This window comes from Cajanus cajan, chromosome 3 (genome assembly GCF_000230855.2).
Source record: "Cajanus cajan strain Asha chromosome 3, NIPB_CcT2T_4, whole genome shotgun sequence".
In the NCBI taxonomy this organism is placed as follows: domain Eukaryota; kingdom Viridiplantae; phylum Streptophyta; class Magnoliopsida; order Fabales; family Fabaceae; genus Cajanus; species Cajanus cajan.
The window spans coordinates 28094645-28122133 of record NC_138519.1 but is presented as its reverse complement, the minus strand read 5'-3'; the positions used below and the strand labels follow the sequence as shown (position 1 = coordinate 28122133).

The window sequence follows — 27489 nt, the reverse complement described above, 5'->3', positions numbered from 1 at the left end:
CTCCAACCAAAATTCACATTTTGCCAATTTAGCATACAACTGTTTCTCCTTAAGGGTTTGAAGAACGATCCTAAGGTGCTCAGCATGTTCCTCCCTATTCTTAGAATATACTAGAATATCATCTATGAAGACCACTACAAATCTATCCAAGTAAGGGTGAAAGATCCTATTCATGTAGTCCATGAAAACACTAGGTGCATTAGTCACACCAAAAGGCATCACTAAATACTCATAGTGCCCATAGCGGGTCCTAAAAGCAGTCTTTGGGATATCCTCGGATTTCACTCGGATTTGGTGATAACCTGATCTCAAATCTATCTTACTAAACACACAAGCCCCAACTAGCTGGTCCATAAGGTCATCTATTCTAGGCAATGGATACTTATTCTTAATGGTTACCTTATTCAATTGTCTATAATCTATGCACAATCTCATGCTCCCATCTTTCTTCTTGACCAATAGAACAGGCGCTCCCCAAGGTGAAACACTAGGCCTAATGAATTGTTTCTCTTGTAGTTCCTCTATCTGTTTCTTAAGCTCAACTAACTCTTTAGGAGACATCCTATAGGGTGCTATAGATATGGGTGCGGTACCTGGCACTAAGTCTATACTGAACTCAATCTCTCTCTCAGGTGGTAAACTAGACACATCCTTAGGAAATACTTCTGGAAATTCTCTCACTAAGGGAATCTCATCTAGCTTACTCTCAGTCTCAACTGTTAATGAAGATAAGATCATGTATACCCTTTCATTTTCCTTTAAACAAGTTTTAATGTTAGAAGCACTAAGAAATTCCGTACTCTTACATTCACCAAATGAAATGGATTTATCAAAGCAATTTAAAAGAACATGGTGAGAAGATAGCCAATCCATACCAAGGATTACATCTAATTGACTAAGAGGCAGACAGATTAAGTCAACTAGAAACTGTTTATCAGAAATTGTCAAAGGGCATTTTAAACACACTAGGGATGTAGTTACTGAACCATTAGTAGGGGTTTCAACAACTAAATCAAAATTTAACAAAGACACAGGCAATTTCAGTTTTTGGACACAAGAGATGGAAATAAAGGAATGAGTTGCACCAGAATCAAATAGTACAACAAAAGGAGTCTCAGCTATGAAACAAGTACCTTGTATCAAATTTTCTGACTGAGCAGCTTCAACACCACTAAGAGCAAATACTCTTCCTACAGTCTTTGGTCGTTCGGTTTGCGATCCTGATCCAACGACACGTGTTCTTGGTGGTTCAGGACATTGAGTGCTAATATGTCCTTTACCACTACAGTTGAAACAGGTAATCTCCTTGTCACGACATTCTGACTTGTTATGACCAACACGTCCACACTTCCCACACCTCCCTGAAAAAGTAGATCCTCCAACACTTCCAATAGTATTCACAGTGGGTTCTTTAGTAAAGGGTTTACTTCTATTAGTAGTAGACATACTCCCTTGAAATCTTGTAGAAGTGGAATAAGGCTTACTCCTACCAGAAGTACTAGGATTCACTGTACGAGTAGGACCTCCAGCTCCTTTATAGAAAGCAGCACGAGCACGGTTGTCACGATCATAAATGCTGCACTTATTGACCAGAATGGGAAAATGATATATCTCCTGATAGTTAATTGCTATTTTCACTTCAGGACGCAGACCATTTACAAACTTTATGCATTTGGCCCTTTCACCATTCTCACCATGGTAGTGTGTACAGTAGCGGACCAAAGCATCAAATTTGGCAGCATAAGCTTCCACAGTATCATTTCCTTGTTTGAGTTCAAGGAATTCCATTTCCTTCCTACTTCTCACATCATCGGGAAAATATTTCTCAAGAAATACTCTTTTAAAGTTCTCCCAATTCAAGTGCACGCCTCCATCAATTATCCTCCGAAGTGCTCCTTCCCACCAAAAGTAAGCATCAGCTGTCAGCATGAAGGTGGCTAGCTTCACTCTCTCTGTAAGGGGACAATCCATAACATTAAAGATTTTCTCGATCTCTGATAACCAATTCATGGCGGCATCTGGGTCATAACCTCCTTTGAAGGTGGGTGGATTATTCCTCTGAAATTGCTCCAACCAGTTAGGAGCAACTCCATTCATATTATTGTTGTTCATAGCTTGGGCTAATGCTTGGAGAGCATCAGCAATCACACGATCATTTCTACCAGCCATATTCTAAAGAAATAATACAATTAATAGACATAGGCAAGCATCATACCAACATAATAGATCTCACAATCAATTCATTTATCAAATAAACATGTTAAAAACATAACTCACGGCCGATAGAATCGACCTGCTCTGATACCACTAAATGTGACACCCTCTACCCCGCATATCCTACTACAATAAATTTAAATAATATAACTTTAATAATCAAACATGATTACAGAGTATCACATTTTTAACAAACATAATCAGCGGAAATTACAAAGAAATAAATCTCAAAGTTTTCAAAGTAATTTAAAATAACCTTAACAACCTAATTTAATCTTATCTATACCCCGATGTCACATGTCCTATCAGAGCATAGCCCATAAAGAAGCCTAAGCTTCACCACCAACATCCTCAGCCTCATGCTGATAATCACCTGTATAACGGTTAAAGAAAAAACAACACAAAGAAAAAGGGAGTGAGAAAACATCTCACTCGGCTCACAGTGTAGGAATATATACTAGATAGCCAAACACAAACAATACATACGTAAAATAACAATATCTCATATTTGCACATATATCATGCATTGGTTTTCTTGACTAGACTCACAAATGCATGCATGTGGCGCCATACGGAAGATTCTCATATCATCGTGGGTGACCCTAAGGTACACCTGGTTATCATATCGTGGGTGACCCAAAGGTACACCTAGTTATCATATCGTGGGTGACCCAAAGGTACACCTGGTTATCATATCGTGGGTGGCCCAAAGGTACACCTAGTTATCATATCGTGAGTGACCCAAAGGTACACCTTGTTAGTCGTGGGTATGCGGCCTCAGCGGCACACCTGGAGTATTGTATGCATATGATGCATGTCAAACAAGACTCTATGCATTCTCATATTACTTTATCACTTTCATATCTCATGTCTCAATCATATTTCATATTATCTCATGGTCATTTCACATCATCATATTTCATCATCACATCATATCATATTATCATCATATCATATCATCACATTCACATTATCACATCATATTCACAACTTTCACAATCATAGTCTCAACATAGTTTCTATTCATACACGTATATTAACCAAGCAATTAGAACATACAAACAATATGACATATAACAAACACAGGATTGGGAGCCAATCCCACTACCTAGCATACAATCCCACACCCAGAGCGAGGTTTCTCACTCCCCCCCTTACCTGGATGACAAGCGCTGAAACTAAAGAAGAGCTTCCTCCTCTAGGCTCCTTCTACTAGGATAGAACTACCTCCTATGGATTCCTCTAGGTCTTCAAAGAGAAGAAGAGGAGAAGAAGAGAGTATAAGAGAAGAGAGAATGAGAATTGAGGGATGGTTTGCAATGGAGAAGTGAAGGGCTATTTATAGCCTTCAAGACACATTAAAAAAATGGAAAATAATGAAAAAAATCTTAGACAAAACTAAGTGGAATGAATTAGTGAGATGAATTATTAAAGTTGGTGGGATGAATTAATGGAGTTGGTGCCATGTTCTTTTCCTCACCGACTTTAACTACTGATTTGGACCTTATAGACAGCCGAATCTGAAAATATTTCCTTCATGAAAGTTGTAGTATTTTCTCTTATCTTTCCATAGCCACCAAGTTTGTATCATTTGAACAACCACCGACCAAGTTATACCCCACAAACCGAGGCTTGCCAATCAGTCCAGCGAGAAACAATTGTATCAATCAAATTCCAATTTTGACCTCCTAAACGACCGATTTTGCAAATGGCTATTTCTGTAAAAGTTGTGCGTTTTTCTCTTAGATTTCCATTGACACCAATTGTGCATCATTTGGACCATCACAGCCCAAGTTATGCCCTAAACACCGAGGTTTGCCAGTCAGCCCAGCGAAAACGATTTTATTGAAAAGAAAGTTTACAACTATCTAATTAAGCCCAACAATATACATATATTTCTAAAGCCTATAATTAAGCATAAATGGAGTATGAATTAGCTACATTTGGAATAAAAGATAACTACCAATTATCATAATAATAATAGTAACCATTTTGGAAAACTGGGGTGTTACATTAGTGGGTGTGTGGGGTAACAAACAGAGATGCAAAAATAAAATAAATAAAACTCTAATTTAAGCTTAAATCCAAACAACACATGCGTAGCAAACAAAAATAACAAAACAATTGAATAAAACAAAAATAAAATAAAAGGAAAGGAGAAAAAAAATTAATATTTATAAAGTCATAATTTTGCGCAATTAATTTAATAAGGCCTGAATCTCAAATATCCCTAGTGGAGTCGCCATCTGTCGCAACCGGGATCACGACGGGATGACGCTAACATTTTTATATTCAATGGAGCTGCCACCAATATTTTATTTTAAGGAAAAAACATTGGAAAACCCTTTAAAAGATAATCTTTAAAATTAAAGTTGGGTTCGGGAGTCGATTACGTGTAGGGAAGGTATTAGCACCCTACAACGCCTGTAAAAATAGTACCTTTAATTAATTGCGCAAAATTATATAAATTTATAAATATTTAATTTACTCCTCATAAAACCTTTTTTGTATTTTTATTAGAAAATTATAGGGATTTGGGTTAGCAAATGGCTAATCAATAAACCCTTCCAATAACATGAAAAATAAAATTGTTATTCAATCAATGTTATTGATTTTTATTTGTTGATACTAAATTATGCTTTAAGCTTAGGACAATGAATAATTATTCTATTGACTTTTATGATTTACATGATATTAAAGGGTAGAAGTGCTACTCAATTAATATCATTAACCATAAAAATAAGTATACATGAATATTTTTATCTAAAGAAATAGATTTTGCATAGGAATTCAAGTTAGCAAATGGCTAATCAATAAGTCCCTCCAATAACGTTAAAAATAGAAGTGCTACTTAATTAACGTTATTGGTTGCAACATATCTTTATTTTTTAAAAAAAGAAATTTTGTACAAGAGAGTTTAAGCTAGCAAATGACTAGTCATTAAACCCCTAGAACCAAATAATGCTAGAGATAAAAATGTTATTCAATTAACATTATTATTTGTTGTATAATAAATATTTTTTAAACAATTATTTTAAAGACAACAAATCATATTTCACTATATACAAGCAATTATTAAATAATAAAAATAAATAAATAAATAAATAAAAGAATAAATAAATAAATAAATAAAAAGAAAAGAAATGATACCAAATGAGATGCTTGAACTTGTTGAATCTTCGAATATAACGATCTATTAGGCACTTTTTGGCGACCTAACGCACTACAATATTCTTCACAAAATCTCAAGAAATACAGAAGAGATAGAAAGAGAAATTTCGGGCTTTAAGGAGTCTCAAACGAAATTTTCTGGTCCTGAAAATTGCGCCCCAGACGTCTATTTATAGACGTCAGACCTAACCAGAACGGCCCATTCCAAAATCGGAATGGCCCGTCATGAAAATGGACGTTATGTGTTAAATGTGAATCTGGAACGGCCCGTTCTAAATTCAAAACGGCCCGTCCTAAAAGAGCAACGGCTCGTTCTGAAATTCGGAACGGCCCGTTCCAGATAAGGAAATATAGGCCTTTTAACTGACTCGGAATGGCCCGTTACCATTTTGAAATGGCCCGTTCTCAATTAGGGTTGCTGTGCTTTTTTGTAACTAGGAACGACCCGTTCCGAATTTGGAACGGCCCGTTCTAGGCCACTTAACATTTTTTTTTTGCTTCAAACTTCCTTGTTGTCACCTCCATACTTTGAGAGCTCCTCCTCTTCATAATAGATGTCCATTTCATTAATTTTGTGAGTCCAGATAAAATTGATTATTCATAATGAATATTCATTATCTTAAATTAATTTAATGTGATTTGATGGCTCATGTTTAAGTTCACAACAACATTTTTATGATTGCCCTATTTTCTCTAAAACTTCCTCTAAAGTTAGGTAATTTTTCTCATCTTAAAAACCTATATTTATTGACCATGCATGCTAACATTATGAGAGAAAACAAATTTCAAAATAAATATAATATTTTCAATTATAAATAGCATGGATATCAAGACCGATTTGGTCGTTAAGGCCTAGGGATGACAATAGGAAAATTCAAGGGTAGGTTTTGTTCTCCATGTCTCTATCCCCGCCCTTGTAAAAAGACTAGACTATTTTGAATTCAAATTTTAAAGAAGCGGGTGTATATTTTAAAAACCAATCCTCATCTCCACTTGGTTTTTATTTAAAAATGCTACGAGACTGGTACAGTGAAAAGAGAGTTATATACCCAAACTTGATCTTTCAAGTCGGGGATAATTCGTACCTATACTTAGTGAAAATGAGTTTTCACCATCAAAATTAGGTCAGGGTCCCACAAGTATTCACCGGTACAAATTTATTTGTCTATGCTTAATTAAACTAATTGGATCGGAACCCAATCCCTAACCGCTTTGATTGACTTATAAAATTGTTTTACAATGAGCATGTGGAAAATTGGTAGAACTGATGCCAAATCGATCAAAACCAATAAAAATAGTATAGTGAAAAGCTATTCTTTAATTTTTAATTTAATTTAAATGTTTTTAATAAAAAAAATACCTTTATATTATCTGTTATGAATGAAAAAATAATTTTATATATATTAAGAAAATTAGTTATTTCCATTAAATTTTACTAATCTCATAATATATTCTTCTTAAATTGCCAAAATTTGAAAATTTGTATTATTGTTCTAATAAAATGTTAGATATATAATTACACTAAATACTTTTTTAAAAAATATTATTTATAATAATGTTAGTCTCGAAAGTTGTTCGTGCAAAAAATAACTGTTCTCTAAAAACGATGTTAGGTTGAACACAAAATATCATAATAACCATGAGTTACATTTATCGTTTGTACACACTAATGAAAGATTATTGGAAGTATAGAATTGTATATGACTTGGAGAAACAAAGTCTGTATATTAGTGAAATTATTTTTTATAATGTTTTCATACTTTCTTCTAACCAATTGCATCTTTAATTTAATGTCAAAGTATCATAAATTAAAATAAAATTATCCTTTTCATATTCAGATCTTTCCTTCATCTTTTATGCATTCACATTGTCTTCAAGGTTTTCACATAAAGAAACCTTTTGATGTTTGATAACTACTCCTCATTAAAAGAAAAAGTTGGATAGCTTGTAAGACTTGTTTAATAAATCTTTTAATGTTGCTACTTGTTTGATTAGTTGAAGAGTTGTTTATATTATCAATAAAAATTTTAATGTTTCATGATTTATTTTTATTAAATTGTTTCATGATTAGAGGGATTGATTAATATATTTATTGTAACTATAAAAATAAAATAAAAAAGTAACTTGTCTTTGTATTAAGATTATAAATTAAAAAGTCAACTCTACCCTCTACTGCAAAGAAAGTCACTCTTAAAAATTATTCTAATTGGTGGTAGGTTAATTTTTCTTCTCTTTGTTGTTTTCTCTCCAATAACCATAATTTCCCACAACCCACTTCGTGTTGTAGCGATTTCGTCCACATCATCCTTTAATTTCTATATGGAACCCAAATATTGGATGTTTCCCATTACAGTAATGTTAAAAACATATTTATTGTAGATTATTAAAAATAAATAAATTATAAATCATTTTATCATATACGTTAACTTTCATTATTTATTAGAAATAATATTACTAATTTCATTTCTTTCTTAAAATTATTTATATTGAAACTAATTTTCATTTATAATTCATTAAGAATCAATGCTTCTATGCTTCTACATTAAATATGTTTATATGTTTTATTTAATTATATGGAATATTTCATAATTGTTTTTTAAAAAAATTGAATACTTTATCTATACATATCACCAATAAGTATATATAAAGTATTCGACAATATCGAAATTGAATAAAATTTTCATAATATTTGTAAAGGTTGAAATACTTTACCAATATGTATCAGTGAAGTATTCAAGAATATCACATCGACTAGATATCAAATATGGATAAGCAAAACAAAATTGAAGTTTGATTCTTTATAACGTAAGACCATTTGATTGGGGAAGAGACCAAGTGTGATAGGAACCTCTCGAGATTCAATACTTTAAAATATGATTTTCAATTGATGAAAGGTCCAATGAAAAGAAAAAGATAAAAAAGATTTAAAAATAATAAATTGAAAATTAAGTCCAATCAGTCTGACACCAATTACTAAAGATGTTATAGTGGGTTGGCCTTTGTTTGGATGGTTTACTTAGCTTTTGAGCTTAAAATTTATTTATACCTTTTTCTTTTTTTTTATTATAATTTTTTTTATTAAATAAATTAGATGGTTTTCCATGTCTTTTAGGCTACTTAGTGGAAAATAAATGATAGTGAAACTTAAATGCTTAGTGGAGACTTAGTGGGGGTTAGTGAGAATTTAATTCAATTAAGTAAGAAGTTGTTATCCTACTCTATAAATAGGACCCTTTTAAAAGAGGTTCTTTTATATGAATTGTGAATACCTTCAAGCTTTGCTTGTGTAATGTTTGATTGTTTGTGTTAAAGGAACTAATAATTTGACAAATTGCTTTTCTTCTATAGATTAGCTTAATATTAGAGTTTTGATTATTGAAATTTATTTTGGATGAATATTTGAATGATTTGTGATTTAAAGAATTATATAAATAAGTCTAATGTATTCACTACAAGAAAAATGTAAATTTTTGACGAAAATTTTTTGGCGGATATGGATCCGTCGGAAATTTCTGACAAAATTTTTCGATGGATATTTTCGTCAGAAATTTCTGATGGATTTATATTTTAGTCATAAATTTTCGACAGAATTTTCTGTCAGAAATTTTTCGTTGGAAATTCCGACGGAAATATAAATCCGTCGAAAATTTCTTATTTTTAATTCTTTTTTTTAATTTCTTATTTTAATTTTTTTTTATTTCTTATTTTTAATTCTTATTTTCATTTTCTAAAATTTGAATTTTTATTTTTAATTCTTATTTTTTATGTAATCATTTTTAACAACTTTTTATTTGTTTTTAAAAAGATAAATAATTATCTTAGGTGTCACCTACAACAATTACGTACTATTATCGTATTGATATTTAACACCTCTAATTTTTTTTTTGTTTTTCAAAATAAATATTATTTATCTACCATAAAATAATCAAACTAGTGAATTTATATTTTAGAGGGATGAAAATCAAAGAAAAATATTTTACTCATTTTACAAGTACGAAACAATCTTTATAAATCTTACAAGGATGAAAAATAAAGAAAAAAATTTACAAAGACCAAAATCAAAATCACTCAACTTATAGGAACTAAAATATATTTAAACCTTCTAAAATTAATATTTTCGATCTTAACAATTATTTTAAATAAATAATATTTATTTTTAAATATTTATAAACTACTTAGAGATGTTAGTATATTGTCTTTAAAATTATAGTAAGCAAGTTCAAGTGTGAATATTTTCATATTTGTGTGTTTCATGAATTTTCTATTAAATAATTAGTGCATATATTAGTTTATTTAACATAAATAGTAGTTTTATATTTTAGAAGAAAAAAATATATTTTCTAGAAGTAATAAGCTTAAAATTACATATATATATATATATATATATATATATAGTGACGGATCCAGAAATTTTAGATAGTGGGGGCAATACTTATTTATATATTTGTAGTACTAAAAATTTTATATAAAACTTTTAAAGGTATAAATATATATTATAATTATTTATTACAAGTTTTTTTATATCTACGATTAGTATTAAAGATGAAAATAAATTAGGTCACATTTTATTTTATTATAATTTAGTTGGTTTGAACCTAACTTTCTTTAAAAATATATATTTTAAGTATGACTTATTTATCTATCATAGACATTTTTAAATGTTTGGGTAGAACTACAATCATAAAGACTTATTTTATAATAATTTAACACTATTAAAAAAATAAAAATAAATATGTTAAATTTTATAAAAATCAAGTTTAATTTATTTATGATATAAATATGTTTTTAATATCTAATATATATTTTTAGATGATAATTTATTTTAAAATATCTTATAATAACAATTCTAAATGGAACATAAATCTTCTGATTTTTCTTATTTTGATTTTTTTAATCAATATATACAATTTTACTATTTTGATTTTTTCAATCAACGTATACAATAAATAAAAAAACACAAAAGATAAACATGCATGCTACAAATTTTATTTTATCAAAAAATATTTATTTTAATATATTACATTATATATGTGAATATTAAGATATATATATATATACACATATATATATATATATATTATAATTAAACTTTTTTAAAAAATTAATTCATTATTAAGAATTTTTTTTTATCACATGAGAATTAATTATCTTCAAAAATTTGACAGATATCAAATAAATAAACATTTTTTCTAAATCTATATATTTATTTTATTAGAATATAATTTTTATTTTTTAAAATATATTATTTTTTTAGATAAAAAATTATGTATATGTCAAATAGTAGTGGGGGCAATTGCCCCACTATTCCAAATGTGCATCCGTCCCTGTATATATATGTGATATATATATATATATATATATATATATATATATATATAATATAATATAGGGGGTTATAATTATACCGGTATAACTTTTACTAAGTATTATGTCGCTTAATAACTTTATATTAAATGTGAATTTTGTAAACCCAACCGTTAAATTGAAAGTTCATATCATTTTATATGTGTATCAAATTTTGTTAAAATTGAACAACTGGAAGGTAATCAAAGTGTTCATATTTTAGTGTATTTTGAAATGAATATATTACATCAATTTTATTTTATAAAAATGAAGTATCAAATCATCTTGGATTAATATAAAGTTTTGTATATATAATCTATAAGAGATATGAACTTTCAATCTAACAGTTGGACTTACCAAATTCACATTTAATATAAAGTTATTGAGCGGTGTAAAACTTAGTAAAAGTCACATTTAATATATATATATATATATATATATATATATATATATGAGGGGATTATAATTACACCGGTGTAAATTTTACTAAGTGTTACACCGCTCAATAACTTTATATTAAATGTGAATTTTGTAAATTCAACCGTTAAATTGAAAATCTTTTACTCTTAAATCATATATACAAAATGTTATATTAATCTTAGATGATTTCTTATAAAAGAAAATTAAATCTGTCGGAAAATTTATATTTTCAATCAGAAACTTTTTGTAGAAAAAGTTATATTATTGATGGAATATTTCAGACAAATTTATATTTGTCGACAATGTAAGAACTGGTTTTAAATTTGATATAAAAATATTATGATATAATTAGATAAGATTTTAAGTTAGTATTTTATTAATGGTTGAGAATTAAAACATAAAACAAGGATAAATACATTTTTTGAATTTTACATGTTTGATTTAAGATAACTTACAAAATAACTTTTGGTAAAGTTATTCCGCTCAATAACTCATGGTGTGTGTTGAATTTCATCGATCCAATTAATTGTTAAATTAAAAGTTATTAAATTTTACTAATAATTAATATAAAAAAATTAATTAGTTTTGAAATAAATTATTTGCTAATTAACAATATAATTGAAACATTAATTATTTTAAATTATTTAACTAAAATCTTATTGACAATTTACTATATGATCTTAATATTTTTGTATAACTAATATCTGGTTTTAAATTTGATATGAGAATATTATATATAATTAGATAACATTTTAAGTTAGTATTTTATTAATAGTTGATAATTAGAAAATAAAACAAGGATAAATACATTTTTTGAATTTTATATGTTTGATTTAAGGTAAATAAATATATTAAATTAATTAATAATTTATTTAAAATATTAAATTTTAATTTATAAGTATGAAATAAATAAATATTTATAATTTTATAAATTATATTATCATTATAAATTATAAAATTAAATAATTTAAATTATAATTTTAAATAGAAATAAGTAGATGTTAATTATAAAAGTAAGTACATATAAATAAAGAATAATTAAATATATTATTATTATTATTATTCGTAATATAAAATTATTATATATTATTATTATAGTACAAATATAAGATTGTATATTTGAGGATGACTTAAATGAATTAATTTGTACAAGTTATACTGACAACATACATATATATTTCGGTAGCTTACTCATCAAAACTTCACAGTTAAGCGTGTTTGACCTGGAGTAGTACAAAGATGGGTGACCTTCTAGGAAGTTTTCCAAAAATTGCACAAGTAAGGATAAAACATGCTAAACAGTGAAATATTGTGAAATAAAACCCTTGAGAGACCAAATATGAGGGTTGTTACATTAATAAATTTTTTTAAATTAAAAAAAAATTATAATTTTTGACCGAATTTTTTGTCGGAAATTTTCGACAGATTAAATTATTTTCGACGGATTTTTTTTTCCAACGCCACTTTTTCTGACAGATTAAAATCCATCGGAAAAAAAAAAATCCGTCGAAAATTTACCTGTTTCCGTCAGAAATTTCCGTCAGAAATCAACATTTTTCTTGTAGTGATTGAGCATTTTCTTGATTGTGCTTATAACATGTGAATTATGATGAATCTATTAAGTCAAAATGTAAAAGAATCAAACCTAATTAAAGGTTACTGAAACATGTTTGGTTAAGACCATATTGTAAAGCCCAAATATGGTTTGTTCATGAGTTTACACTAAATATTGGGTGTCCCATGCTAAGCATGAGACTCTTAGAGGAAGAGAGTTAATCTTTGTCACTCTGGCTCTAAGCATGGATACATCTATGGTAAGTGCAAAATTTATAGATAACAACCTATAGTTGAGATGAGATGAGATAAGATAAGATGATGTGGGATGAGATAAGATGTGCTAAGGTGTAATGGAGCTTTTGACAACACTTGATATGCGACTTCCTTAAGATGAATAAGAAAAACAAGAGTTTTTTTTTATAGCATTTGGTATGTGGCCTCCTTAATAATGAAAATACTAAGATGTTGAGATAAGCAAGAGTTTTGAGTGGAACTTGTTGTGGGACCTCTTTAATAATATAAAACTTAAGAATCTAACGATGATGTGAACTTTGTATTAGCCAAACATCACATGCATATAAAATCTATTTTTGAGGTATAAATGTGAAATCATATACTAACTTTGGGGATTTGTTTGGTTTGAGATCACCATTTTTCTCATGACGAGGGGTGGACTTTGTAGTTGCATCAACACTTGGTGGATGTACTTAACAACGAGGACAAAGAAAAGGTACTTTAAGAACCGAGACTAGTAAAAGTTTTGTGCATATATATATATACATATATATATATATATATATATATATATATATATATGTGTGTGTGTGTGTGTGTGTGCGCGCGTGTGTGTAGGGACTAAAAGTGAAATTTGAAAAAAAAAATTAGGAACTAGAAACATATTTAATCATTGTTTAATTGAATGATGTTTTCGTCTATCTTTATATAATTATGCTTTATTCACTATTTATTTACATGCTAATGACTTTTGTTCTTTTTATTTTTGTCTAAACATACATGTTTATCCATATAGATCCCCAATTCAAAGTCTATCTCTAGTGAAAGTAGATTGGCACACATGATTAAGACAATTGACCATTAGATGCATGATTTAGGAAAGTCCATTAGGATCTATGATCAATGTAATAACTCATCAAGTATACCAAAAAGAGAGGGGTCCAAAAATTTGCATATGTGTGAGATTATGCAATTAAGGATGACTTTAAGATATTAATTTGTGTTATTTATACTAACAAGATGCATTTACTTTTCAGTAGTTTATCATTAAAGAATTTCATAGTTAAGCGTGCTTGATTTGGAGCAATTTAAGGATGAATGACCTTTTGAAATTTTTTTTAAAAGTGTGTGAGTGAGGACAAAGCATGTTGAAAAGTTTTGTATTAATTTGTGGAGATAGTCGTTAATTCTAAAATTGTTAGACATTTTAGAGAATGGCTACCAACTAATGGTTTTAAACAAAGAAGAATTGTCTAAAATATCATCATGTAAATTGTCATGAAGTAAAACCATTAAGACATCAAATTGATGTTACAATCAATCACATACCTTTAGTAATTAACAAATTGTGCCATATTTAGCAACTATTTAGGGATTATAACATGCCATGTGTTTTTTTATTTTGTACCCTAATTGAGATCATATTGAGGAGATCGATAAAAAAAAACTCATTTGACAAGATATTGGTATTTCCATTAAACCCTTCATCTAAATTATTTCATTATTTTACCATATTATTATTATTACACTAATTAACTCTTTAGATTTTATTTGTATTGGAGACTAAATTTGATATTAAGAATACCCTACTTCAAGGAGGAAGATACTATCTTATGAGACTACTAAGTAGAGGTTGATTAAATCACATCTCACTAGGACATACTTTCCATGTGTAAGATATTGATGAGAAAACATGGTATAGAAATTCCTCGAGAGTCAATTGGACTTTAAATGGGAGGTTAATTCCTTACATAAATTGACTTTGTTAAATGGTCATGTCCCTATTAAATAATTTTAAATTTTAACTATACACATATTATACTATCTATTTCTACATATAAGAGTTAAATATTTAATTCATTAAGATTAAAAAAAATTAGTTAATATACATTGATGATAATAACAAATTTGTTATATTTTTATATTTTTTTTACAAAATTATCTTTATACTATTTTTCTCTCATAATTAATATATTATTTTTTAACCATTAAAGTGCATGTCTTATATTACTTCTCTCTTCTAACAAGGGAAGAGAATAGTTCAAGCCTTAAACAAGAGATCTATAACCTCACCTCTTTAAAGTCTAGTTTGGCCTAACCATTTTAATAAAAAAAGTCAAGTTTCGACTTTTAGAAAAGTCTATTTATATAAAAAGATTAGGCTTAGGCTTATAGAAAAGTTTGTTAGTCCTGATAAATTAACCTATTTATTTATATAATATAACAATATATATATATATATATGTATATTATTAAAATATATATAAATAACTAAATTTATAAAAATAGAAATAAATTAATAAAATTTAAAATATTTTTTTATATAATTTTTTTTATTTTATATTTTCAAATTTATGACCTGTGCATGAATATACATTAGTATACATGGCTACATATGAATTATCTCTTCAACAAAAATAATTCAATTTTTCTTCTATTAATAATTTAAATAGACTTTTAAATAGGTTAATAGACCAGACCAAACTTTAAAAAGGTCAAACTAGACCTATAAAAAAAAGTTTGTAATAATAGGTCAAACTCAAGTTTTAACTTTATAGAACAGACTTAGCCTATATGTTCAAAGACTAGCCTAATTAACTTGACCTATTCCGATCCCTACTCCTAAACAATTAGAGAACTTCTTTTTAAAGAGTATGATTATTGTATTTTACCAAATTAGATAACATATTTTAATCAAGGATCTTTGATAATTTCTAAATATGCATTCATATTTTATTTAATTTAAGTAATTATTGATCTACATCATGCCTTTAAAAAAAATTTCAATCACAAAACATTTAGTCAAGAGATAATTTCAATTTTAGTTTAATTACTTAAATATTAGGTAATTTTAATTTTTTTTTCTTGGTTGAAATGGAACCTGAGAGAAAATAATTTGAAAGTTACAAGTTTCAAAGAGAAAACATTGCTCCAAGCTACACAAAATTGTCACTCCAAGCAAAAAGAATTTTCTCAGAGCTACCAAAACTTGCTTTAAGCAAGTGACTATAGAGGACACCCTTGGATGTATTAACTTGGTTACTAAAAGCGAGAAACATAGGCGCTCTGAGTGACTACACCCAACTTGAAAGTCCATTAGAAATTATTATAAAATTAGGATTTCTAGAGCTCTTTGTATTGATTCATATTGTAATACATCTTCCTTAGTACAATTTTAGAGAGATTAAAAAAGGTTCTGTGGATCAACATTGTGATTACAGATTATTCAAAGATTCCTCTGGAGTTGTAATCATTAGTCATGAGTGACTATGTTCTCTATTGTTGGAGATTAAGGTAGCTGTTAGAACAATGTAAATTCTTCATTTTTTCACTCAATATATAAAAGTATTATTTAATTAATTTTTTCTTATACTCTTAATGCTTGTTTTGGTTGGATAATCCAATGCATGATTTTAGAACTAATTGAGGTTGGAAAACCCCTTTCAAAACTATGATTTGAAGAAAATTGTGATGACATTTATTATTAAGGAATTGAGATAAATTTCATTAGTTGACTTTTAGTTCCTAACCTTAATGCATGATTGTTTAATAAAAATTATCAATGAATTAAAATTTTCCTTAAATAACTTAAAATTTCTTACTTAAAGAATTATGATTTAAATACATGCGTGGGTTGTTAAATTAGCTATTTAATTTCAAATTGAATGAAAAAATTATAGAATTTTACAAAGAGAATGCTAGTGAATCAATCTCTGACTATTTTTATTATATATTAAGTTCATCCTCGTTATTTTTTTCTTTAAATTTCTACAATTAAATATTTCTTTATGTAATTTAAGATAATCACTTTTAATTTACCTATCTAGTAACATAATTATATTAAATAATTATAAATGTAAGTCTCTATAGATCAACAATTAAAATTTTGTCCTCTTTATTATTACTACATTAATTGGTATACTTGTCAAATATTTATCAATCTTTTAGTCTAAAAATAATTAATGTATGAAAAAAAATATAAATTAAATCTTATATAAAGAAATAAACTATATGTTTTAAGTTGAGTTTATAAATAAAAACGGAAGTAGTAATATATTTAAGATTATTTACATATTCTTAAAATAAGAATTTTTTTTTCGTATTTATAATAGGTTATTGGTTTAAATATAAATTGTTGAGGTCTTTTGTTTTGTTTTTTTACAGGAATTGTTGAAATCCTTGAACATTAATATTTTGACATTTCTCACCCAGAAAAAAATGATAACTTTGGAAGTTATAGAATTATGATGGTGGGGTGGCAACCTCAGATTTATCATGTAGTCTTAAATAATATTGATTTTTCATGTGGGTCTTCAAATTTAATTATGCAATCCTTATGAAAGGAATCTTTCAAAGGTTGGCCATTCCATTGTTCGCTCTTCTACCTATGATTGACTTGCCACTCAAAAGTAGAGAGAGATATCTAAACTTTGCTCGTGTTGACTTTTCATAACAGGATCTAATTGTGATTCATTACTAGGAATGTTAAAACTTTGCAATGTCCAAGCAGCCTCCAAAGTTTTGTGCGATAGCTCAGTACTCTTCATCATTTGATCCACTTGCCAATCAAAATTAGGGATCTTAGAGCTTTGTGATGCCAAAGCACCCTTTAGGGTTATGCTATTCGTATCTTCACTTTTCATCATACGATCCACTTGCCATTCAAAATTAAGGGTGTTCGCACTTTGCATTGGACAGACACCCTTTAGGTTTCCTTGTTCACTCATCATCCTAGAATTACTTGCCATTCATAATTATTGATGTTGCAACAAAATTTATTATTATAGACGATTATTTAATAATAATAAATTAATTATTTTTATTTTATTATTTAATAAAAATATTAATGATTAATATATAATAGTTATTAAAAATATATTTACATCACACCAAAATTTATTATTAATGATAATTATTTATTGGAAAAAATTTAAGTCGCACATTCAGAGATAAGGTACTTAAAGAGTATACAAATGGATAATAATCCTCACCTTACAAGTTTATTTTGTAATGTTGAATTAGACTTATAACTCACTATTCTAAGTTGGTATTAGATTACTCATCATTATCAAGCTTAATAAGCTTAATAGTCCTAAACTTGAGGAGGTATATTAAGAAAAACTTAAGTCTCACATCGTCACATCGACCAACGATAAAATAATTAATTAGGAGATAAGATAGTTAAAAAAATAAAATAAAAATTAAAGAATATATAAGTAAAAGACAACTCTAATCTTACAAGTCTCACATCGACTAGAGGTAAAATAATTAAAAAAATTATGAATCATTTCTTAAACTTTTAGTAATAATAGCAAAAAATATTAAATACTAGTAAAAAATGCCAAAAAAAACTTATATATTTTTCTTAACTATTATAAAAGTCTTTACCAGTATATAGAATAATTTCCTATAAATATTTTAGTGACATTGCATATAATGACTAATAGGAAAATGCTGGTAAAAGATTTTACAATAACTTTTATTATCACTAAAAGTCTATTTTGTAGTTTGTAATGACCAATTTCCCTTTAGAAGTTTCTCTTGAGCGTGTTGGCGGTTTATCATCGGCGAAGATCTAGAAAAAATTTTACACGTGAATAGTTACCCTGACCAAATAACTCAAGAAAGAAGACTAGAAAATTTAAAATGGAAAATCCCCTTTAACAATGATGAAATAATCTCGAGATAATAATGTCTGATGAATAGTCCACATTACCCTTCCTATACTCTTCTCCGATAGTTACCTTATACACTTTCTCTACAAGACCCTCTTATACTACTACTGTAACATTGAAATATCCTCAGATTCTCCAATTTTTCTCAATATGAAAATCTTTCCTTTTCTCTGCTTGATAATGTTTAGAGGCTGCTCTCTTCTCTATTTGTAGAGAGGCATTGCCCTCGTTGTGCTATGAAAATTTAGTGATTTTTTTAAAAATAAAAATTACATTACTTCGTCGCTAAGTTAATTTTTCATTTTCTTTTTCTTTTGTGCTCACTACTTGCAGTTCATAATATGGGATGTTTGGAGCTTTGAAATGACCCATTATTACCTGGCTAGTTGGACATTCGCAAGGGCTAATTAATGAGAACTATAATATATATTTGGCCCATTGAAACAGCCAATGAAAACTAGAGTTCGTGATAGCGCATAATTATTTGGGTTGTTGGACCTTTGCAATGCCCAACCATCATTGGATATGGTGAAGTTTTTTGGTAACCTACCTTTTTTTTTTTTTTTCTTTCTCTTTTCCTTATTGGTGTCAAACAGGTTGTTAAGGTATCGTATAATCCTATTTCCATTTAAAAAGTACGTTAAGAAAGACTATATAATGATGTCAAAGTCTCCCACGCGTCTACCCGAAAATGTAAAAAATATAGCCGAATAAATTTGACCAATTATAAAGCACTATATATATAATACTACCATATTTAAAGAAAGACAAAGGAAGTGGTTCTTTAGCTTATTTCAATTATAGAATTGTACTTGGAAATTACCTGGAAAGACAATGTCGACGTCGCATGAACGTATCCAAAGTGAAATTGTCTACATTTTTTTTTAATTAAACTATGAGCATTCATCCATTATTTTAGAGCCCCCTCGATGTTATAAAAATCAACACCAAATGTCATTGCCTCATATACCAAAACAAATAACCTAGTCTAAGTGAGAGAAGTGGATAATTTCCTTAATTTCAAATTGTGAAACATTCGATACACAACACGCGGGTGACAATCAAACAACAAACATGTCTCACGGCAATTCTGGGTATATTTTTGTATACGTTTTAATGCATCTATGTTAATATTGAGTCTGTTCTTTTCTCTAATATGTAATTGATTGATTTTCTCATTCAATATTTATTTCATTTTTCTTGTTTTCTTAAACTTAAAAAATCAAACCAAAACTTTTCATCTATGAGATCCACATTTTGTTTCACATTGCTTTAATATGTTCTCTCTCAGTTTTATTTTCACGGTTTTCTTAACCAAAGATCACACTTTCTCTTAAACTTTCTTTCTCCCTTTCATGTCTCGATCTCTACCTTAGATATGTTCATATATGCGCTCTCTCTTTCTATGTCTAGATTCTCACAATTGAAACAACTACATTTTCTATTGCTTTTTCCTTTTCGGATTTTTAAGAGCTATTCTGAACTGATTTAGAGTGTATTTAGAAAACCAATTAAGTGAATGTTACAGGCTATTTTAAATCCCAACAATTTTTGTTTTTTCGTTTTGTACTTTGACAAGTGCAAACGCATATAATTCACAGTAATTGAAACACACTTTTAATTACAAATGTCATGCTTTTCACATATTAACAATCACGCAATTTTATAATTCACAGCCCAAAACAGAGGATTTTGTTAAATTAGCCAATATCTATCTACACCGCCGAAATAGGAATGACTCAACATTCCTTCAATATTTCCACAATTAATTACACATTTCATGCTTTTCACATATAAAAAATCGCTCAGTTTAGAGCTACCTAAATTAAGTCATGGTTATTTAAAGTGCACTATCCTATATGATAATTCATTATATGTTATTGAGGCATAATATTATATCACATACGTTAGTGGAAGCTGTGTTTTGATAAAAAAAAAATAATTACGAAACTTTCTAATCCCAAACCACTAAGTTTTTAAATGCAAGTGGTCTCATTCAAAAAGGATACCTATATAAGGCTATAACTTATGTAGAGATAAAATTAGGTAATTTACTAGTTTAATATTATTCTGATTAAGTTTTCAAATCCCATTGATTTCACTGAAAAAGGAGTTTTATTTCTCAAGTTAGAAGCATTTCATGTTAGAGATGTGCTGAATTATGTTCAAGTTTTGCCTTGAATTTTCATAATCAACAAGGTATTATTTTGAACTTAACATATTAGTCATCTATCTAAATAAATTAGTGTGTTTTGAGTTATCCCATTTGTTGGGTGTCACACTCACATTTACTTGTTTTACAAAACAAAATTACAATACTTTTTTCCTAATCCATGCATCATGACATTTGCTCAGTTGCACACATACATGAATTTTTTTTTTTAAATTACATTACTTCGTCGCTAAGTTAATTTTTCTTTTTCTTAATTTCTTTTGTACTCATTGCTTGTTGTTCATAATACTTGTAAATTTCAACAAAATTACAAATATTTTTTCACTAAGCCACTTCTAGGTCAACACAAGTATTCTTTGACTGATCACTTCAAATCATTACCCAAGTATTCTTTTTACAAATAAGTCCCTCCAAACTTAACTCCAAGTATTCTTTTACAGTCAAGTCTTTCCAAGCTCTACCTCATGTATTCTCTTACAACCAAACCTCTCTAGGCTATACCTTAAATATTCTTTTACAATCAAGCCTCTCTAGGCTATACCTTAAATATTCTTTTACAATCAAGCCTCTCTAGGCTCTACCCTATATAACAATGGTTATGAAGGTATTACCAAGTTGTAGTTGTCATCTCTTTTATACATGATTACAACAAGCGTTTAAGTACAAAAGAACTCTTGAAGAAGATTTTCTATGAGTTGTATGTTTTGTATCTTCCACTACAAAAAAATCAAGTTTTAGCTACCACCAAAATCGGTCGCTATTTAGGTAAATTCAGTCGCTATTTCATTCAGCGACCAAAATAGCGACCGAAAAAATCCGTCGCTAAAACCCTGGTCGCTATTTCAAATTGCGACTGAAATTTTTTCCTTCGCAATTTAGCGACCGAAAAATCGGTCGCTAACCAATAAAAATCCGTCGCTAAAATTTTGGTCTCCTAACTTTTGGAGACCAATTTTGCGACCGAATTTTTTGGTAGCAATTTCCGTCGCTAATTTTTGTATTTATTTAATAAAAACATTTTATAAATCAGTCGCTAAATCGGTCGCTAAAAAACTGAAATAGGTACGGATAAAATTGGTCGCTATTTCGGTCGCTAAAAAAACTGAAATAGGTACGGATAAAATCAGTTGCTATTTCGGTCGCTAAAAACCTGACATAGATACGAATAAAATCGGTCGCTATTTCGGTCGCTAAAAATTTGAAATAGCTACCAATTATTTTGGTCACTATTTCAGTCGTTAATAACTTGAATTAACTACAAATAATTTCGGTTGCTATTTCGGTCGCTAAAATATACCAGTATTTTTAATTTCTTTTTTAATTATAAATTTATACCTGCCTGCATATGCAAAAATTGGTAATTCCTGGATCATAAGAATAGCTAGTTTTCCCAATGTAGAGGTTAATTGCAAAATTATATTTTTAATATAATAATATATTAAATGTCAATTCTATATAATTGGAAAAACATAGCAAAAGGTTTATAGTATTTCAAGTAAAGATAAATCCATGACATTCCCTAGCATCTATACTTGGATTAATTCCATAAAAATTACAAGAAATAGAAAATTAACAATTATATACCAGGTGTTCTCCTGGAACCTTCATATCTGTCCCGCTTTCTACCATATTCACTTATACTATGTTCACGGTCATACCTACTATGTGAATCCCTTTCTGAATAAGATTTTTTACTCTCATAGTAGTTCCGTTGACGCACTCTTCCACTATCACTTCTTGAATCATCCCTGCGATGCCTCCTCTCACTCCTATGATCTTCCCTGTCATATCCAGATGGAGAAGCAGGAACCTTCAAAATTGATATATCAAAATTAGATATATGCAGCAAACTTTAAAATTAATGACAATTTTATTAATGAAAATTCCTAAATGTAAAAAGGAAATTTCAGCAATGAAAATATTGAACATTTATTAATAGCACAGATTGATAAAAGCAAATTTTGACAATTTCTATAAAAACTAAATTGTATTCCCATGTTCTTCATATCATTTCAGGAAAAACAAAAGGCAACAGACACTTAAAAGTAACACAATAATCTAAAGAAAAAGTTCTTTAGATTCTTCCTTTCCCTCATCTTGCCAATCCTTTTGGCAGGTAAACAAGTTTGGATTTTGTTTCACAAATAAATTATTTCCCTAGGATAGCATAATGACACTTTAAATGTTGTTTCTAAAGCAATTAATGAAACCATTAAAAATGAAAGGAAATAAAAAGTAAAGAGAAATAATCTTACATCTGAACCCATATGTTGTTCAGTAGAACGAGTCCTGTTGGTTTCTCTTCCTCCATAGTGATCTTCACTTAAAGAACTTTCTGTGTAAACAAAGTCACAACACCTTCAGATGTTATTATTTACTTTTTCTTGGGGAAAAAAATAATACCAAATTCCATCATACAACAAAAAGTATATATATATATATATATATATATATATATATATATATATATATATATATATATATCTTAAGCTCCGACTATTTCAAAAACACTAAAAAGCTTTTACTATAAATGAAAACTCATATTTACCAAAATGACGTAGCACCTTCTTGGTGGCAATGGGATTTATACATATATATCATGTGGTAGCCCATTTTAACCAAAATGATGTAGCACCTCGTACAAACTATCCAAGCTATTCACAACTAGCCCAATCCTAATAACAGTGTACATGTAGTGGCACCTGTTTTACTTAAATTGACAACAAATCAAAATTAAATTCTTCTGAAAAAACATTTCAAATTATAAAACAGTAAAATTGATGCAGCTTTAGAATAAAGCAAATTACTTGTTACAGAAAAGAACAGGAGCATATTCCAAGAGACTATGCATTCCTTTTGATTATAAAATAATTATTGCAACATTTCCAATACAAAAAAGAAAGTCGATTATATTATATTGAATTATGTCATGAACATCCAAGTATCAAAATACAACTATTGGTGAACAAATTCAAAGGTAACAATTTTTTTGTGATAAGTGAGCGAACATAACTCATTGCAATTCAACAGTGACTCCAACACACATAATGCATATTGGTCCAGGAAGACTCAATGCACATAAAGCACTATCTTAAACATTTTATAGTAATTAATTTTTTTTTATATTAATCCAGTGCCAGAAAAAATAGTCTTTTATATTAAATGCAATAATGTCAAATTTTAACACACATAACACCGATTAATTTTTTTTAATGATAGAACTTATATGGTCTTTCTAAATTTTCATAAAAAGGAACCTTGATACAAAAGACTAAACCACCTACTTGGTCTCTAAAATAGGCAACTGCTCTTTCAGCACACATTTCCAAACTTTCACCATTTGGGGGAGGTGTGTCATAACTTCTTCGCCACTCATGTACTTGTTCTTTCCCATATCTGTCTGCTGTTTCTTGCTTATTGAGACCCTGTAGTTCCCCGTACCTGAAATCATTACAAGTATAGCTTATAGATTATATGTTGTACATAAGGTTGTGAAGCAGTAATAACAAACGATGAAAGTAGGAAACAAATTACTACATTCTTTCATTCAATTGCCAAGCTGCTATGACTGGAATCGATTGCTTTTTTGTATCTTCACTAAAAACTTGACTCCATTCCCTTGCTTGTTCACTCTCATTGTGCATTATGATAGGCACCTACAGGAAGTTTGATAAGTAATAGTTTAGGAAAAGGCATTTGAATACTATATTGTAGAAAATGAAAACAAATAGAGTTAAATTCCCCTGCCTTCATAGTTAAGCGCTAGCCGTTTGATATTCCGAATCCAAATGTCACTTTCAAGAGGAGTATCATACATAAAAGAGTTACATCATATTTTTTCTCCTATTCCATCAGTTATTATCGCTTATCACACAATTCTCTTTTCTTTAATATAGAAATAATTTAATGAAATATAATTTCTCTATGAAAGATAAATCATTGAGCCAGCACCAACATACAAAACTGTTGGACTAATATAGTATTCATTGCGAGTAAACAAATATGTTTTTTGAATATTATGTTTCATATTCAATTAGGCAACTAGCTAATAGCAAAATCTAGCCCAAAACATTAAAAACTCCAAATGGTTATTTTTATTATTATTAGAACAATAATGCAGATACCTAAATCTGTTACTACTACGTGCATATTTACCACTGCCACAGATTTAGAAATTAATACATTAGCAAACACCAAAATTGATGACGACAGGGAACCAAAAGCAAAGATACACGCACACAAATCAAGGGTACAATCAGAGTCAAAATTTGTTAATGACCCTACAAATGGGAAGGTTCTTTTAACATCTAATAAAAAAACCATAGTTACTACTTGAGATTTAATTTAATTAATTAGCAACTAACCAGAGTGTGAACTGATTAGGATTCATTATGTCAACAACAGCTGTAGACTCATTGGTTAAGCCAGTCGACCATATTGTCTTCTCTTTCATTATCTCTGTGAGAGAGTGAGATCATGGATGTAGTGCTAGCGCACTATACGTGAAGCTAAACAGTTGAGTTTTCAACTGTGCAAGCATGCATCTACATAATTTTAATTTTGAAAACATCAATGAATTGAATACCTGAGGCCATCTGATTAAGCACATCAACAACTATAGCAAACAAGAGAAGTAATATGGATGTTGTTGCCTAGATTTCTCTAACGTTAAACCACAGTCAGGTTCACCATTCAGAATCACACAAGAAGCAGCAATATAAAAGCAAATAGAGGTTCACCTTCTCGATCTAGAGAAACTTATTTAAGAAGCACTCCAACTAACTAATCATTTGCTTTCTCAGAATATAACTACATATTGAAAGATTTATAATGGTAGAACAAAAAGACTTAGTTGCTCTACAACAGATTAATATAACAACAAAGGTATGGAGAGTACCTCTATTATCCGCAAAATTGGAGTGATAGTGCAAGCGCGTAGCCTCAAGCAACTTGGAAACAACATGAGCACTCTTGGAACCTTGAGAAAATGATCATCGAGATCAGCAAATATCTGCTGCAGATTGACGGAATGCTTCATAGAACTCGGCGTCTGTTGCTTGATCTTGGTGCCCTTGGGCAACGGGGTCTCCATCATTTCCTCAGGCACAGGAACAGGCTCGGGCTCAGGCTCGGGCTTGGGCTCAGGCTCAGGCTCAGGCTGAGGCTGAGGAACACGAAGATCCTTCTGAGGCGTGATAACCTGGTCCTCGTGAACAACCCTGGCGGGCTTTTCATGGAAGACCTTGGCCTGAACCTTGGGGAGGGCATCTTCTTCGGCGACATTGAGGGTGGGGCCAGCGATGTTCTCGATGGAGGGGAAGAAGTACTCCCAAGCGCCGCTCTGGGGATCCTGCGGCATGGATTGGGGGCCAGGGGGTTTGGAGGGAGAAGGGGGCATGCGAGGGGGAGCCTAGACCATTCCTACTTCACTTAAAACCCTAAAAAATATAAGCAAATTTTAGACTATCCTAATAAAAGTCTATTATATATTAATGATATTAATAAATTTAACTTTTTAAAAAAATTAATAAATTTATTTTCAAATATATTACTACGAGTATTTTTTAATTTACGTGATAAAAATATGTTTTTTCTCGTTATCATTAAACAGGTTTCCCGTAAACATTATCAAAACATTCTTATTTTATCTCTTTCTCATAAATAGGTTTCCCGTAAGAATCCATAGAGCACTTTAATACATATCAAAACATGATCATTCTCAAAATTAACCACATATCTATAAAATATTATTCAAAAAGTATCATAATAAATAATGAAATTAAATCTTATAATGGTTATTTTTTTCATAATTCTAAATTAAATATTCTAATTATTTTATAATAAATAAAAATGAAAATATAATAAAATATGTTAACTGATATTTTAAATAAAATATATTAAAATATTATAATCAAAAGAAATTTAATATTAAATCAAAATATTATATAAATCATAACTAAAATTATAATAAATATTCTGATATTAAATTTATTATATATTAAAATTAATTATATATTTGTATAATTGTATCAAAGAAATTGCTCTAGATTTTAGATTTTATTTATTATGTTTTATAATAAATAAAATCCAATATTAAATCAAAAGATTATAACAATCATAACTCAAATCTAGGTAAATATCTTTCATAATAAAAAAAATCCAATATTAAATCAAAAGATAATAAAATTTATAACTAAAATATTTATAAATTTTCTAATATTAAATTTAGTATATATTAAAATATTATAATCAAAAGAAATCCAGCATTAAATCAAAAGAGTATAAAAATCATAACTAAAATTATAATAAATATTCTGATATTAAATATTTGTATCAAAGAAATTATTACAGATTTTAGATTTTATTTATTATGTTTTATAATCAAAAGATATCTAATATTAATTTAAAAGATTATAATAATTATAACTCAAATCATAATAAATAATTTGATATTAAATTTATTATATATTAAAATTAATTAAATATTTTTATCAAAGAAACTGATACAGATTTTATATTTTATTTACTATATTTTATAATCAAAAGAAATCCAATATTAAATTAAAAGATAATAAAAAATATAACTAAAATCATAATAAATTTTCTAATATTAAATTTAGTATATATTAAAATTAATTCAATATTTATATTTAAGAAATTGTTACACATTTTAAATATATATTTTAAAGTTTTTATTTATTA

The 27489-nt window shown here is 28.5% G+C and overlaps 1 protein-coding gene across 2 annotated transcripts; it reads right to left on the bottom strand.

The window, feature by feature from the left end:
• Nucleotides 1–22376: 22376 nt before the first annotated feature.
• Nucleotides 22377–26461, bottom strand: LOC145955710 (uncharacterized). 2 transcript variants are annotated; one of them, XM_083070771.1, is made up of 5 exons: nucleotides 25685–26461; nucleotides 24325–24443; nucleotides 24072–24228; nucleotides 23043–23122; nucleotides 22377–22597 (listed from the first exon to the last, which is right to left on the bottom strand). In XM_083070771.1, exons 1-4 carry the CDS (start codon nucleotides 26183–26185, stop codon nucleotides 23111–23113), a joined length of 789 nt encoding a protein of 262 aa, XP_082926897.1. In that variant the 5' UTR covers nucleotides 26186–26461; the 3' UTR covers nucleotides 22377–22597; nucleotides 23043–23110. The 2 variants fall into 2 exon arrangements, with proteins under 2 accessions (XP_082926897.1, XP_082926898.1); XM_083070772.1 differs by lacking the exons at nucleotides 22377–22597; nucleotides 23043–23122 and adding an exon at nucleotides 23294–23497 and having other exon boundaries at nucleotides 25685–26460.
• Nucleotides 26462–27489: the final 1028 nt, after the last annotated feature.

Bases quoted from the DNA above. Each gene is read 5' to 3' on its own strand.
- LOC145955710 (XM_083070771.1), bottom strand. From the start codon at position 26,185: ATGCCCCCTTCTCCCTCCAAACCCCCTGGCCCCCAATCCATGCCGCAG. The intron at 24,444-25,684 runs GTACTCTCCATA...AACTTCCTGTAG, and splicing joins CAATTTTGCGGATAATAGAG to GTGCCTATCATAATGCACAA. The intron at 24,229-24,324 runs GTAGTAATTTGT...TAATGATTTCAG, and splicing joins TGGCAATTGAATGAAAGAAT to GTACGGGGAACTACAGGGTC.